Source organism: Thunnus albacares, chromosome 17 (assembly GCF_914725855.1).
Source record: "Thunnus albacares chromosome 17, fThuAlb1.1, whole genome shotgun sequence".
Taxonomy (NCBI): Eukaryota; Metazoa; Chordata; class Actinopteri; order Scombriformes; family Scombridae; genus Thunnus; species Thunnus albacares.
Window position 1 is genome coordinate 23,372,852 of NC_058122.1, and position 14,945 is coordinate 23,387,796.

Genomic DNA, 14,945 nt, shown 5'->3' on the forward strand with positions numbered 1-14,945 from the left:
TTACATTATCTACACACAAGTTAATATAGGATGTGACCGCCTATGTATATTTGTCTAATATATTCTGTATGATTCATCTATATTCTTTACAATCTGGGCGTTCGAACAGTCCCAGTCTCGCTGTGCTCATCTCACACTTTCACTTAGATCTTGATTTGGGTTTTTCAGTTTGTGATTTCTGTCTGTTAGATGGTTGTTAAAGCATTGTCACGGTCGGATGCAGCTATCAGTTGTTTTCTGGATGTCTTTTAGTGAGCCTTAAAATTGCCGTTGCATAAATCATTAGTTTTTGATCCTCTGGTATAACATTTGACATATTGCTGATAGTGTGGCAGCGTCAATGCTGATGAGCAACCATTAAAGTCACCCAGTATTATTTTTGGCACCTTTGGGGAGATTCCAGCTTCCAGATCCTGGATGTGCTGGTAAACAGTCTCTGTGGAGTATCGTCATGGCACAACAAAGCCACGTTAAATACAGTTATTGGGTTGACTCTCATTAGTCTAAGATGCTCATTTCTGGCTCATTATCAAGGTTGCATGTTATGACAGTATTAGTTTCAGATGTATCTTGTCATCATGTGTTATACAGGTAGAAATTTCAACCTACTTGTTTGAACTAGAGGATATCTGAGGGGATCAAAGTCATTAGGATTCATCCTTCGGCAGCCATGAAAATGTCATTACAGCCAATAGTTGTTGAGATATATTAAATGAATATTTTTGAGGTGGATGTTCGTTTGACTTCAGACTCTGCCAACTTGTTGTGAATTATAATGTGCATCTAATTTTATGGACTAGATAATGGAAAAAAAAAAAGAATAGCTTAATCAAAGAATCCAGAACAATGCAATCAGACGCCTCTTTGTCACATAGCTTATGTTTTGCAGCAGTTCGTTAGGTGTTTGGGGACGGAGGGGAGTCCAATTAATATCTCAGAACAGTATCGGGCACCGTTGTACTTCTATTTAACAAAGAAGTATTTTTATTGAGTTTGACACTCGGTGAAATTAGGATGTGACTCTCTCAACCAGCAGTGTTATTACAAATGAAAGGGGCCCCACCTGCATCCCAGCCCAAGTCCTGAGGTGCCGGCTCTCGGGGGCCTCCGCTGGAGTCGACTCTAGCGTCTGTTGGGGCTCGAAGGTCTGTCCCTTCTTCTTGTCCTTCCTCGTCGTCGTCGTCGTCGTCGTCAAACATCAGCTGCATTTGAGAAATCGGCTCCCGGATGACGGCTGGAGACCGAGCGGGTGACTCCTGGATAAAAATTTTTTTTAAAAAACAATATTTTGTGGGGGACAGCTGACAGTGTGACAGAACATTTTCTGGATGACAGATTTAGTATTCGTTGGAAAGAAATTGGTGCTGTTTTTATCTCGACTGGCTCACCGGGACCAGCGGAGGCAGCTCAGCGGAGGACAGGCTGACTCCGTCGGGGGTGTAGATCCTCAGCAGGTTGTTGGGTGTCACGTTTAGGTAATGGTTGCGATGGGAGGGAGAAAACACGCCCACCTGTACGCGGAGCGAGCACAGACTCAGACAAACACCATAAATGGATTTGTAACCTGTGTATATATTTTAGGTTAACTGCAGTTTATCATCATGGGTGATATTTAATTATCATCTTGGACAGGAAGTCTTACTTGTTTGAGGAGCAGTACAGCTCCGACCTTCAGCTCCCCCACTCTGTCCTCGAGGAGACGGCGATGGACCGTTCCCTGAATCTCCCCTTGAGTCAGAAATATTGAGAACAGAACAATGAGAGACGGAGCAGACAAAAAACACGTCAAAGATGTACTCTGTGTGTGCTTTTACAGCTGAGGAGCTTTCCAAAATAAAATAATTTGACAACTTAACGGAGAATTCTGGTCTATTTTAACCTGCTGTTTTATCCACAAACGTGGTCACTGAACTTTGCACTCGCCACCTCAGTTGTGGTGAAAAACTCGTCTAAAAATCATTAAAAACTATTAAAAAGGTTTTGGATATACACACACACACACACACACTACTTGGAAGTAGATCAATTCATTGTTGGTTTGGCTCTGAATATGAGATTTGTTCACAATAAGAAAAATATAGAAAAATCGGCAGCCTTGTTCTTTTAGGGCCTTGAGAACTAATAACATAACTCAAAATATCTGCAGAACACAGATTGAGCTGGAGGAGAGTGAAAACGTACTTTAAAGCACTTTATACGATTCTACACAGCAGGTCTGTTTATTTTCAGTGATTATCTTTAATAATTCTTCTGAAACATTTAGTCTAGTGAAAAATAGAGTAAAATATCCCCTTTCCCCCAGAGTGACACCTTCAAATGACTTATTTTGCTCAACCAACTGTCCTTAAACCTGTAGATAATTACATTAAAATGATAGATAACAGAGAAAAGCAGCAAATCATGTTTGAGAAGCTGGAATCAGAACATTTTGGGTCATTTCTCCTTTAGAAGTAGCCACATATCAAAACACTTTTGATGAAATTTTCTCCTGATCAATTAGAAATCACACCGCAGGCTGACAGCGGCTTATGAAACAGCTGAATGCTAAAAGCTAAAAAGCTGCAAATCTTCTAGCAGGTGGGAGGCACATTACTGACAGAACAGTCCCTCGTGGTGTCACTAGCACTTAATGCCCACCCACCGCTGATGCCAATCTACCGCAATTGAATCGCTAATAAGCACTTAAGTCTGCTGTTGAGTACGGCATCCACTCCCGAGTGTTGATAATCAGTACACCTCGTGTGGCTGCTCTCTGGGGGCCATGGCAACCGGCTCGGCTTAGAGACGGATCAGACAAAAGGGTAAAAAAAAGGCTTTAGACGGAGCGAGAGGAGACAGATTCAAAAGACAGAGAGAGGAAGAAAGAGGCTTCGGGCTGTAGGGGCAGGAATGATGTGAAGAGGACTCGGTGAATATATATATATATGTGTATGTGTGTGTGTGTGTGTGTGTGTGTGTGTAATCAAGCATGTTACTATGGCTGAACTCTGCTCTCGTACCATGTGGAGCTCAATCAGGCGAGATCTCAGTGAGCAAATGTTAAATGTGAAGCAAACAGCTTCACCCCTCCATCCTTCTCCTCCTCTTTTACTCACCATCACTTAACACACACACACCTCATTATTCTCCCCACTTTGTTTTTCTCTGCCACACTTGTCATTTACTCGGAGCCTTGAGTGTTTTTACTTCAAGATATAGTATTTCATTTCCATCTTGTGTGCGCTGTTGTTACGCATTCCTACAGCGAACACGTGCGAGTGTTTTTTTTTTTTTTTACGTGTGTTCGGTACCTGTCGGGTCTTTGAACACGGCCTTGGCGTCGGTGTGTGTGTGGACGATGCTCTTCAGCAGCACGGCCATGTTGGGCACTTTGTTTTTCGCCAGCTGTTTCAGTGCAGCCTGGGTGGAAGACACGAAATAAGATTCTTTATTTCCTTCTTTCCTGGTGGATCAAAGTGTTGGTTCAGTGAAACATGTAGAGAGCAGAATTATTTCAGGACAACACACACACACACATCGACTTCCACCCACATTACTATAGCGTTTAAACTTTAATCATATATCAGATTCATAAGTACAACAACCATTTCTTCTTCATCCATAAATAAATGTTTTACATCCACATGTTTGCACGCTGCAACTAGAAGAGTGTGTCTCCCTTAGAGCCAAGATGGCGGTGAAAATAACAAAACACGAGGATTTATTCATCTCGTATCGTAACTTTAGTGGATCGTAACATATCGGGTGTGAAATTAATCTGCAGATGCTCCGGTTCAAGATGAGATCAAACTTTTCTACGGGAGCCAAAATGTCACCTGCAACAGACAGTAAACCTTGTTTTTAGCCTGATGTGCAAAATTCAAAACTGCAGCAGTTGTTGATCATTTGAGGCCCCTACAGACCCGTTAAGAGGAGTCAGCAGTCAATGGTGTTAAAAAGCAGGTTTAAAAAGATAAAAATATTATGCTGATGGGTCCAGAGATAATAACCACACTTCTGAACCGACAGATGTATTTGTTTCTGTGCTGACTGTGAAATTCATCCAGCAATAACAAACCAGTTTGGTTTCTTCAGTCATTAACACAAGTTATAATAACTGTTTTAAAGCCCGTGTTTGCAGAATTTGAAATTGTCTTTACTTTGGTGCCATCTGGTGATTGTGAAGCAACTGATGGAGAGCCAGTTGACCCAAAGTGAAGAACTCATCAGGAGACAGAGGACGTCTTACGCAGGAACATTTATTGAAGCTCGATCGAGGAGAAAAGAGTTAGAGGACGAGTAAAAACACTCGATTCTGCTGTCTACTTCCAGACAAGAGTATTTAAACCCTTAAAACCTCCAAATAAGGTTATTCTTTACTCATATATGCCTCTGTTGGGTATCGTACTATAAACAAGACTGATTAAAGTAAACTGAAGTCACGTAGTCGGTACACAGGTCACATGCAATCCATTCTGACCGTCTGCATTAAACACAGCATATCTCCGCCCGACCTTGGTCGCCATTGGACACAGCCGGCCTTATCAAGACGGCTGCATATCCCCGCCAACCTCAGCAGGCAGAGAGATGAACCGCTGTGAAAGAGACGGGTCATGACCTGCTGCTCCCCAGATAGAAGAGGACAAGAGAATGACCCGGGGAACAAATATTCCCCTACAGTGATGATATAGAGAATTACTCAGTGCTAGACTAACGTATACTGATACAGATGGCTGCAACGCATCATTATTTCATCGTTTGGTCTATAAAATGTTAAGAAAATGGTGAAAATGTCAATCACCGTTTCCTAAAACCAACAGTCCACAACCCAAATATATTCTGTTAAAAGAACAAACTGGAAAATATTCACATTTCAGAAGCTGGAACCAGAGATTTGGACATTTTTTCTTTAAAAAAAAAAACATCCTCAAAATGATTTAACGGTTGTCAAAATAGTTGGCGTTTCATTTTCTGGCGACAAACTCCTCACTGCAGCTCTAATATTCATATATTTAACTTTAACAGAGGTGTTAAACTGACAAATTATTGCTCCCTAAATGAAAACTACTAGAATACTTTATTCAATTCGAATAAAAACTAGTGATATTTATTAAAAATGTGTCCACATATACACCATCTATCAAACACCTTCCACTTTTTGTTTGAAGCATGAGATTTATTCAGGTTTCAGAGATGTATTAATGTTAATAAAAAACAGCAGCAAGCAGTATTTACTCTCAGGCTTTTTTCCCTCGATGCATTGGATGTAACGTGTTGTTGTTCAGTCAACAGGAGTGGGGGGTGGGGGGGGGTTGTGTTCATTTGTTTTTTTCTGCAAACAGGGATTTTTTTTTTTAGGAAGCTGAGGTGAATGAGCTTTAGCCAGAGTCCCGCCAGCCTGGACTCTGAGTATGTAAGCGGAGCCGCGACGAGAAACCGACATGTTTAAGCGCTCGTTAAACAATTGCGAGTCAAAAACACTGGTGAGTTATTAAACAGAAGCCTAATGTAGTGACACACAGAGAGAGCAGAACAACAGCAGAGTCTCCATTAGAGTGATTGATGAGTGATCGTATGGTTTATAATTACAAACACCTCCGTTACAGCTCTGTCATTTGTCCTGATTACGCCGATAGACCTCCGGCAGCGACACCGAGTCTGTTATTTGAAAAAAAAAAAAATGCTTGACCTAAATAACAAGGCGCTTACTGTGATGCTGGATTTGGGATAAAATGGGGAAACAGTTTGAGTAAGTAAGTTTGTTTGTAATTGAAAAAAAAAAGGGAAAAGGATGTGTGATGGTAAGGAGATTTAACCTTTCGAAGCACCATGACCACACTGTACGACTGCAGGAAACACGAGGGGTTTCTCTCGTCCAATCCCATCTCTGCCTTCATCGCCGCCCAGGCGCCGCCGCTGAACTCGTCTTCATCGGTCTGGGAGCTGGAACCCTTTAAAGTCAAAGACAAACAAACAGAGTCGGATCGAGATGTTCTGTTGTGTACGCGCTGCGTTTACAGCATAAACATCTTTCTGCTCTGCCTCTGACTGTTACTGTGATTAAAATTCTTTTCACACTGTAGTCTGGAACCACTGCAGCGTCTGGTTTTTTGAAGGTGCAACATCCAGACACAAGAGCGGTGACTGAAAGTATTTTTTACTGGCCATAAAGCTGCATCATGAACTATCTGACTAAAAATAATTACCTCAAGTTTTTAGTTTGCAAAGTCATCTAGCATTACTTTAGCTCATACTTTTCCACACACACACTTTACAGAAATATGAACACAGGAGCGTAAACTGAATCCAGCATACAGAACATACTGAGTTTATCTTTACCTAACTCATACAGTAAGCTCCTACACCTCATCATCAGACATGTGTATGTCATCCCTGTTCTCAAAACCCTGCTCACTAGCAGGGTGCTGTTGAGTGCGTGCAGAGCCCTCGACACCAGGACCCGTATTTGCGCACGTTGGCGGTGGAATAACTTAAAACGACCATAAAATTGTTCCTTATGTCCATAGAGTCGTGTGCTTGTTAATTTAGAGGCATTTGTGACACCAGAATGGCTCTGGAGGCCCAGATAGCTGTAACTGTAATAGATGTTTAAGATTGAAATGCCCCAACACAGAAAATGCAGCCTAGACTATTTTTTTTAGAGATGCAGCAATATGGAATTACAGAGCCGATAACAATAACAATAATTATAGATTAAGTTACTGAGGTTCAAATGTTTGTTGTGGCTGATACAATATAATAACTGATTAACAATCCCTACAATAAAGAATATATCTATTTATTGTAAACTTGTTTATCATTTTAATATGTGGACTAATTAAAATTAGACCGTATCTCCTTATTGACGAGACCCTTGGAATAAGCTTTCATACTGCCAGACTGTACTGTTTATAAAAGCTGCAGTTCTTTAACTGGTTAACAGCTCTGTGGCATCATTCATCTTCTCCTGTGTCGTTGTCCCTCTGCTGGTCAGACTCACTGCTGCAAGTACTGCTGGTAGAGAGGAGGAGCAGGCTGCCGTCAGCCTAAAGTCTACAAAATTCAACTTATTTTAAGATACTACTTAGCTACTTAGACTCAGTTGTTACATACAGTGAACATCTGTTTTGAGCTTGTTCATAACAGTTCACTATTAGCATAACGAGCTCCGTATAGCTGTAAAACAAAGAGGCTGCGGATGAGAGGGGAGCAGGAGTCGACTGCTGGAAGTCAAAGACGTTGTATTTAAGTTTATGTTCTGTTTGTTCTCTTAGTGCCAGATTTTGTTGCGCTTACGGCAGCGAGCAGTTGTAGTCGACTCGAGTAAAGTAGAACCTAAAGTCCGTTTCATCCTGTGAGTGTGTGTAGTTCAGCCTCGCCCTCAAACAGGCACAGACAGAGCAGACAGAGAAGAAACAAAACTCCTGATCTCTCCCCACTGGCTCTCATCAGCTGCTCGAAGCAGACAAAGTGTGTGTGGTTTGTGATCATCGTGATTATGTATAATCTGATATTCATCATTTAGCAGCGGTGCTGTGCTGCTGTTGACAGTATACAGGGGAAACACTGAAGCACATAAAAAACACAGTGATGTAAACCTATATTATTTACCAGCCATCTGTCTAGTGGCCCCAATTTATTTTTCCACCAAATCCAAAATTTACCCACATTTGACACTTGGTGGGTGTTAATTCTGGACCCTGGCTGCAATAATTAGTCAATCAACAGATCGTCTACTATTTTGATAATGAATTTGTTGTTTTGACTTATTTTTTAAGAAGAAAATTTCCAAATTCTTGGATTTAGCTTCTCAAATGTGAAAATGCTCTGGTTTCTTTAGTCCTCTATGACACTAAACTGAATATCTTTGGGTTGTGGACTGTTGGTCGGGATAAAACAAGACATGTTAGGTTGCAGTGAGACATTTTTCATTTTCTAACATGTTACAGACCAAATAATTCATCTATTAATAGAGAAACTGATCAGATTAACCAATAATGAAAATATTCGTTAGTTGCAGCCCTGACTGGAAGCTGTACTGAGCTTCTGTGACACGATGCTTCACCTTGATTATAATTTGCAAAAAGTAATTACATCAGAGATCTGGTTATTGCTTTTTTACAAGATAATAAAATTTATATCAAATTAAATTAATTCGTGTGTTTTTTGTCTCTGAGAGTATTTTTATTACCTGGCTTGGCAACCGGGCCACAGCACCGTGAGCAGGAGTCTGAGGAACAGACACGACTATGTCATCCAGACTTTGACCCTGTGGCTGAAAGAGAAGAATTAAATCAACATTTGGCACCGTGATGGAAAAACAAACACATAACCAATAGATTTCCTTGACAGTCATTTCATTAAAGTTTATGACAATACCGCAGAGCAAAGAGACTTTGTAGATGAGACGATGTGTGATTTGACCGCTCTGAGCTCTGCAGCACTTTCATTTCAGGTGAGAAGCAACAAATAGTTAGTGGCATCAGCGCAATGCAACCAGACAGATCCAGTTCTCATATGTAGGTAATTTCAGATGCATGGCAGAGGGAGTGAACCAGGGCTGGCTGAGACTAACCTGCTGTGGCAGGAGTCCAGCGGGGCCGGGGAAGCGTCTGGTCCTGGGCCGATGAGGCTCAGAGCGAGGCCTCTTCTTGGGAAGCTTACTAGAGGCAGATACCAGCTGGACAAGACGATTAGTGAGGACTGGTGTGTGAAGGGGATGTGGGCTCAGAGTTGGGGAGCTCTGGGGCCCTGGAGAAATGGTCTCAAAGAGGCTGCGGGCCTGACGGGAGGGTCCCGGAGTTGCCCACGGTCTCTGTGGCTGCTGAGGCCTGTTTAGTGTCCTAGAAAGAGGGCTGGGGGCCGGGGACGTTGCGGTAAGGCCTGGGAAAACACCAGGACTCTGCGGAGGGGCTGACAGGTGAGCAGGGTGGGGATTCGGAGATCGTACATGAGCAGCAGAAAAGGTCCGAGGAGGTGGCGTATGACTAGATGAGCCAAACGACTTGTGTGCAGTGCCGAGCTCTCTCAGGCCCCCCGCAGGTGGCCTCTGAGTCCCTCCACAGGCTGGGGGCCGCAACGTTTTAGCTGAAGATACATTCTCAACAGGAGGCGCAGGTGGGGATGGAGCAGGAGGTTGAACCAGGCGGTCACACTCATCCAGGTCCGCCAGGTCGACATCCCAATCATCAAAATCATCCTGAGCCACACTGGGCTTCTGCAGCGTCTCGGTGTTGGGATGACTCTGATGTGATGCCAGATTAGGCTGAGAGACATTCACTGTGGAGGGAGGGGAGGAGGAGTGAGTCTGAGCGGAGGAGGAGAGCTGTCTCAAACCCGGAGCAACAGTTTGTCCAGCAGCAGTGTGCGTGCTGCTCCTTGATGCTGTGCCATTACACGGGGCAGCTGATCTCTCTCCAGTTTGCTGCAGGCAATTTTTCTCCGGCTCTCTGCGAGTAACAGAGGAGGCACGCAGCGCACAGGATGACACAGCAGCTGCCACATCGGCTGGTCCAGACGCTGAGCCCACAGCCCAGTCTGTCCCGAGCAGGTCCTGGGAAACACACACACACACACACACACAAACAGTGTAAGAGATGGAGAACAGAAGGAGGATTATTATGCCCCAAAATGAGTTACAGTTGTCTGACAGTTAAGTATCAATTGAAAACAGGTGTGTTAGAGTGTGCTGGGACTCACCTCATCATCGAAGTCCTCGCCAATGCTGAACAGGCCACTTAATTTGCAAGTCTGTAACACAGGTAAAAACACACTCACGAAATGCTCTCACAACATGTTGCAGCAATAAAAGTCCAGATGTCTTTTGACACGTGAAATCAGTCCATTAAAATGCAAAAAAAGAGAGAAACGAATCCCAAATCTCTGTGTTATTATCTGTGTGCAGTGACCGTCTAGCTAGCATATGTTAGCTCAGCAGGGATGGCTCACTTACCATCGCTGTCATGAGATATCGCGATGAAAGGCGTATTTGATCAGTTTGGAAAGGTGTATCGAACTTAGCGAGACATCGTATGCCATTCAATAACACCGTATAAATATAATTTCTTATCCTTTTCGATGTCGTTACTTCCACAAGCAAACGCAGCTAGCCATCGGGCTGGATGAAAACTTTTACTGCTGCTTGGTACCGCGCCCCCACGTTCAAACACGACGTGATGACGTATGTGATGTTTTTACGAAGAACGTTGAAGCGCAGCGAGATGTTTCACCCCTCGTCACTTCCGCCCCCGCATCACAGATAGTTTAAGATACCTTAAAACTACATCGCTTTCACTTTCATTTTCCTGCTTTCATTTGAAATTAATGAAAATGATTGTCGGTGTAATTTACCTGACGTTTATTTCTTCTATTTTTGGACATATTCACAACAAACTGACAACGTTTTATTAACCTTTAAGCCAACCTTTACCAGGAGGAAAATGGAAATTTGAACAGCTACAAATCCTTGACAACTGCGAAAACTTTCTCTGCTGAGGAAGATCGTGTGATGCGATAAAAAGCCCCAAACCAGCTACCAATGCACCTTGTGGTGAGGTTGTTTTTCCAATGACTTGTTACTTTTTAAATTTCCAGACCATTTATTTTAGTTTGGCAAAGAAAACGGGGTTAATCTGTTGCTGTAATCTATCAGTATCTCGTCGGCTGTACATCCTGAAGAACGAATAAAAAAGATGTACCAGTATGATGTGAAGTAAGATGTGAAGGATGAATAGTTTTATTTCTAAATATAGGCCTAGGTTAATTTAGTGTACTATTTCCCTATAACAGTTTCCTCCACCCTTCTCCATCGGCTTAAACTGCCTTCCTCTACATAACTGTTATTTCACTTACAGCCTACTTTTGCATAATCTTTTGCTGCTTGTCGCATTTTAACTGGAAATACATGAAATTTAAAACGCTGCCATAATGCTATTTACTCATTCTGTCCTTCAACTTTCAACAACTGACTTTGAACCATATTTAACATATAATGTATGTAGCAGTTGACACTATTTTTTACCTGTAATAATACTTGACGTTTCACATGATAATTTCTTCAGATCATCTATAAACTAAACAGAGATGGAGTCTATCTTGTCATCTCCTGGTTCTTTGGTTTACATGGCTTTTTTGGAGAGATAAATGTCGAATAAATAGCCCACTGCCATCTAGTGGTCATTTTGTAAAATACAAGTATCAGTTTGCATTCTGATCTATTAATAATTTGTGCTGGACTTATCTTTGGTCAACAACCTTGTGACTGTGTCCACACAGAGAGGGCGTAAGATTTGGAGGTTTGCTTGTAAGATTTTACATCAAAGTGAAACAAGGCTGATATCAGTTATGAATCTTTTTATTTGACCTCTCCTTGGACCTCTGTGACTCACTGCACTTTCAGTGAAGGGTGAGTAAACACTGTATGCTGACATTTCTCTGAACAGTGCTGCCCATTTCTTCAGAGGAGACACCCTGCTGCTGTACGGAGGTTCATGTATGGACTTTTCAGCTCTGATGGAACAGGAAATGGCATAAAACTATTTACTTTTTAACCTGCGTTCTCTGTACAACTTGCTAAAGGTTTACTTTGTCCTTTGCTCACTTTAAGGTGCCATGTCAAGGGAAACATTTCCGTTCTCTTCTACCTCACTGCGCTCGCTGAGACTGGAGCAAGAGTTCCAAGACTGGGAGGATGCACGGCGGGCGGTAGCCCATAGGAGAGCCATGAGCAGGGCTCCGTTGCCCAGGGCCCCCAGGCCTCCACCCAGACAGCAGCGGCTCCAGGAGGTCCGGGCCCCTCCGCCCCAGATCCGGTGCAGAGATGTGGCCGTCCACAACACGTTCATGTGTGGGGACATGAAAGGAGTGTATGCGGTGCTGAAGGACCCTGGAATGGTCAACGCCCTGATGGAGACGGTGCATGAGGAGATGGTGTGGGCTCCAGAGATGGGTATGAGTTCCTGACTACATAAATGCTATCAATGCTTTTGTCTTTACTTCCCTGACAACCTTTTTGTTCTTCTGTCAGGCATGTGGACGCTGAGCTCCAAGGTGAAACAGACTTCAGCTTTACGTCTGGCTGCCAGCAGAGGACACTCAGGATGTGTGGAGGAGCTGCTGTTCCGCGGGGCTGAGGTGAACGACGACCCCGGAGGCAACACCGCCCTCCATGATGCCTGTATAGGCGGCCACGACGTCTGCGTCCAGCTGCTGCTCTCTCATGGAGCAGATCCTGAAGTGTTGGCCGCAGATGGCAGCGCTCCTCTTCACCTCTGCACATCTGCTCAGTCATTCCAGTGAGTGGTAAAGGAGCCATTTCTACTACATTAATGTCAATATTCTCTTCTCTATTAGGCCCAATTTCACCATAGGGGTAACTGAAATTTGGTTTCAGCTTAATCTTCTCTGATTTCCACTATTGTAGCAATAAAAAGTGTGTTATTAAGACTTAATTTTCTTAAAACAATACAAATGGTCTGCCTGAAGTGTAAGAACCTTCAATTTTCTACTAGTTTTAAGGCAGTAATGTCTTCTGACTCAGTATAAATGTGACATTTTTGGAGCGCAGATAGCTGATGTTGGTATAATCAGAATATGTGAATTGTCTCCCAGGTGTGCTAAGCTGCTTTTAGAAGGTGGTGCAGAGGTCAATGTGAGAAACAAGGAGTCGAGGCTAACACCTCTGCACGTCGCCGCTCGGCGAGGCCTTGAGGAGCACGTGGAGCTCTTCCTCTCCCACGGAGCAGACGTTTTAGCCACAAACCAAGAGGGAGAGACCCCTCTGAACGCTGCGTGCGGCGGGGCAGAGAGGCTGTCTGAGGCGGGCCGCTATCTCCGTGTGATTCAAAAGCTGCTGGATGCCGGAGCTAACCCCCGAACTGCGGGCAGGAAGCAGCACACCCCCCTGCACAACGCCTGCTCAAACTGCTGCCACAGGATTGTAGATGTCCTCTTGCAGCATGGAGCCAAGGCAGACGTCGCCAACTGTGCAGGATACACGCCAATGGACTGTCTGTTGCAGGTAGCAGATAATAAGGGCTGGGTGGATATCAAGGGAGCAACAAAGTGAAGTTTAGTATTCTAAAGTCAGTCATCCAGTAGAGATAAAGTTTCAGCTCCGGCAGTGAGATAAACACTTTTCTGCTCTGCTTTAAGGTGGTTGAAGATTACCCGGACCAGCAACCTGAAGCAATAGCACGGTCCCTCCTGAACCACGGAGCCAAGCCTGTTTCACCAAAGGTTAGCTAAAATAATCACACTGAGAGCCTGTGGTGGTACAGATACATGGCAAACAGATTCACAGGAAAATGAAATAATGTGAAAGAAACAGTTGAATTCCTCTGCTGAGTTTATTAAAAATACAACATTTTGGTCATGGACCTTTATCAGGCATCGAATTCACAACATAAAACAACCAAATCTTTACACCAGGCTGCAAGAACCAATCAGTTACCGCATTAATAATTGATTAAAAGCATTCTAATATGAAACAAACAATATGTCAAAATCTGTGGAATAGACAAGAAAATTGGCGATTTTTTTTTATCAACAAGATAAGTTCAAATAGGGGATATGAGAGGCAGATCAGTTAATAACCAGTCCAAGTTATTATTCAAACAGGAAAATATCCTTTAAGAAAAATAGAACTGAAGGTGAAAGTGAAAACTTAGTAAATAGTCCAAGGTTACACAACATCTGGCCAATACTTCAACACACTGATAATGAAAGCAAATGCAGAAATAGTGGAGACAACTGTTAAGGGAAATATAATAATAAAACATGGTACATACACACACACACAAAAGGTTTTTGTTAAGTCAGATAGTCAAGATAGTAAAGACTCTTTTTTCCTTCTTTAATCTTCTTTATATATCTATTCTCAGTCACCTTTTGTAAGAAAATTCAAGTTGGATGGTATGAATTGGACATTTTCGAACTTCTTCCTCTCCTCTCTACAGATGCTGAAGCAGTGTGTCCTCTCTATTTCCACTTTGGAGGTGATGCTGAACTCGTACACATCCGTCCCTCCCTGTGAATGGATGGACTCTCTGTCTGACGAGATATACGAGGTGAGCTCTCCGCAGTGTTACGACGTCTTTTTTCCCGTCTTGTTCTCTGTTCTGTCTCATGTTCATAGTGTTTGTGGGTTGTTGTTTTTTTGTTTTTCCTCCCCCGCCTCAGGATCACCCGTGTTTCTTTGACTTGGTACGTCAGCGGAGCTGTCAGCCTCGCTCTCTGCAGCATCTCTGTCGCTGCGCTTTACGGCAGCACTTGGGAGCCGGGTGCTACTCAGCGGTCAGTAAACTGGATATTCCCGGCTCTGTGAAGGATTATCTGCTGCTGTGTAATGATGGGACGCTCCAGTGAATTGATTTTTTTTTATTTTTTATAGCATACATCAAGAACAACAGGATGGTGCTTGCAGTCTACTTTAGATGACAATAATTTGTTTCTGTTGTTTTCTCATTTTTTAACTTGTTTTTGTCAGCTTTGAAATGCTTTTAATTTAACTGTGTATGTTTGGACGATGTCTAAGTGAAGTGAATCAGGAGACTTTTGTTTCTGGAGTTTCTTCAAGAAAACACAAATAAAAACAACTTTACCTCCTGCTGGATTATTAATTATGTATTTTTAAATGTATTTATTTCTCCAGGATTAGCTGGTTGGTGCTATTGTCAATTTCAGCAGTAAAGTGTCTGCACAAAAATATTAATGTTCTATAAAAAATTCATCAAAAATAAACATTGTTTGAATTACTCTATATACACAAATGGGATATCATATCTTGCATCTGATATGCTTTTGTAATTGCTCACTTTTCATACGAGTAAATGTTGTACTAAAAGCAGTGCTGGAAGTTAATTTACTCAAGTACTGTACTTGTATACTTGAGTATTTCCATTTTATGCTACTTACAGTATATTTCTACGGCAATTCAGAGGATAATATTGAACTTTTTACTCCTCTGT

The 14,945-nt window shown here is 42.7% G+C and overlaps 2 protein-coding genes across 6 annotated transcripts in view; one reads left to right on the forward strand and one right to left on the reverse strand.

Moving 5' to 3' along the window:
• The window catches only part of hrob (homologous recombination factor with OB-fold), a 24,369-nt gene extending 14,239 nt beyond the window's left edge, over nt 1–10,130 (reverse strand). For both annotated transcript variants that reach the window (XR_006398416.1, XM_044330845.1), the window contains exons 1-9: nt 9,932–10,130; nt 9,679–9,729; nt 8,555–9,532; nt 8,171–8,254; nt 5,796–5,930; nt 3,291–3,399; nt 1,643–1,728; nt 1,389–1,511; nt 1,064–1,256 (exon numbers count right to left, since the gene is read on the reverse strand). Coding sequence is in view for 1 of the 2 variants with exons in the window: in XM_044330845.1 (XP_044186780.1) it covers nt 1,064–1,256; nt 1,389–1,511; nt 1,643–1,728; nt 3,291–3,399; nt 5,796–5,930; nt 8,171–8,254; nt 8,555–9,532; nt 9,679–9,729; nt 9,932–9,943 (1,771 nt within the window). In the remaining variant the exon portion in view is untranslated. The remainder of the gene's footprint in view (nt 1–1,063; nt 1,257–1,388; nt 1,512–1,642; nt 1,729–3,290; nt 3,400–5,795; nt 5,931–8,170; nt 8,255–8,554; nt 9,533–9,678; nt 9,730–9,931) is intronic.
• On the forward strand, nt 9,663–14,584 carry asb16 (ankyrin repeat and SOCS box containing 16). Of its 4 annotated transcripts, XM_044330853.1 has the most exons (8): nt 10,228–10,528; nt 10,631–10,690; nt 11,585–11,926; nt 12,005–12,272; nt 12,589–12,997; nt 13,132–13,215; nt 13,935–14,045; nt 14,158–14,584. In XM_044330853.1, exons 3-8 carry the CDS (start codon nt 11,590–11,592, stop codon nt 14,341–14,343), a joined length of 1,395 nt encoding a protein of 464 aa, XP_044186788.1. In that variant the 5' UTR covers nt 10,228–10,528; nt 10,631–10,690; nt 11,585–11,589; the 3' UTR covers nt 14,344–14,584. The 4 variants fall into 4 exon arrangements, with proteins under 4 accessions (XP_044186784.1, XP_044186788.1, XP_044186786.1 ...); XM_044330849.1 differs by lacking the exons at nt 10,228–10,528; nt 10,631–10,690 and adding an exon at nt 9,663–9,740; XM_044330851.1 differs by lacking the exon at nt 10,631–10,690.
• The last annotated feature ends 361 nt before the right edge of the window (nt 14,585–14,945 follow it).

Bases quoted from the DNA above. Each gene is read 5' to 3' on its own strand.
- asb16 (XM_044330849.1), top strand. From the start codon at position 9,701: ATGCTGAACAGGCCACTTAATTTGCAAGTCTGTAACACAG. The intron at 12,998-13,131 runs GTAGCAGATAAT...CTCTGCTTTAAG, and splicing joins CAATGGACTGTCTGTTGCAG to GTGGTTGAAGATTACCCGGA. The intron at 14,046-14,157 runs GTGAGCTCTCCG...CCCCCGCCTCAG, and splicing joins TGTCTGACGAGATATACGAG to GATCACCCGTGTTTCTTTGA.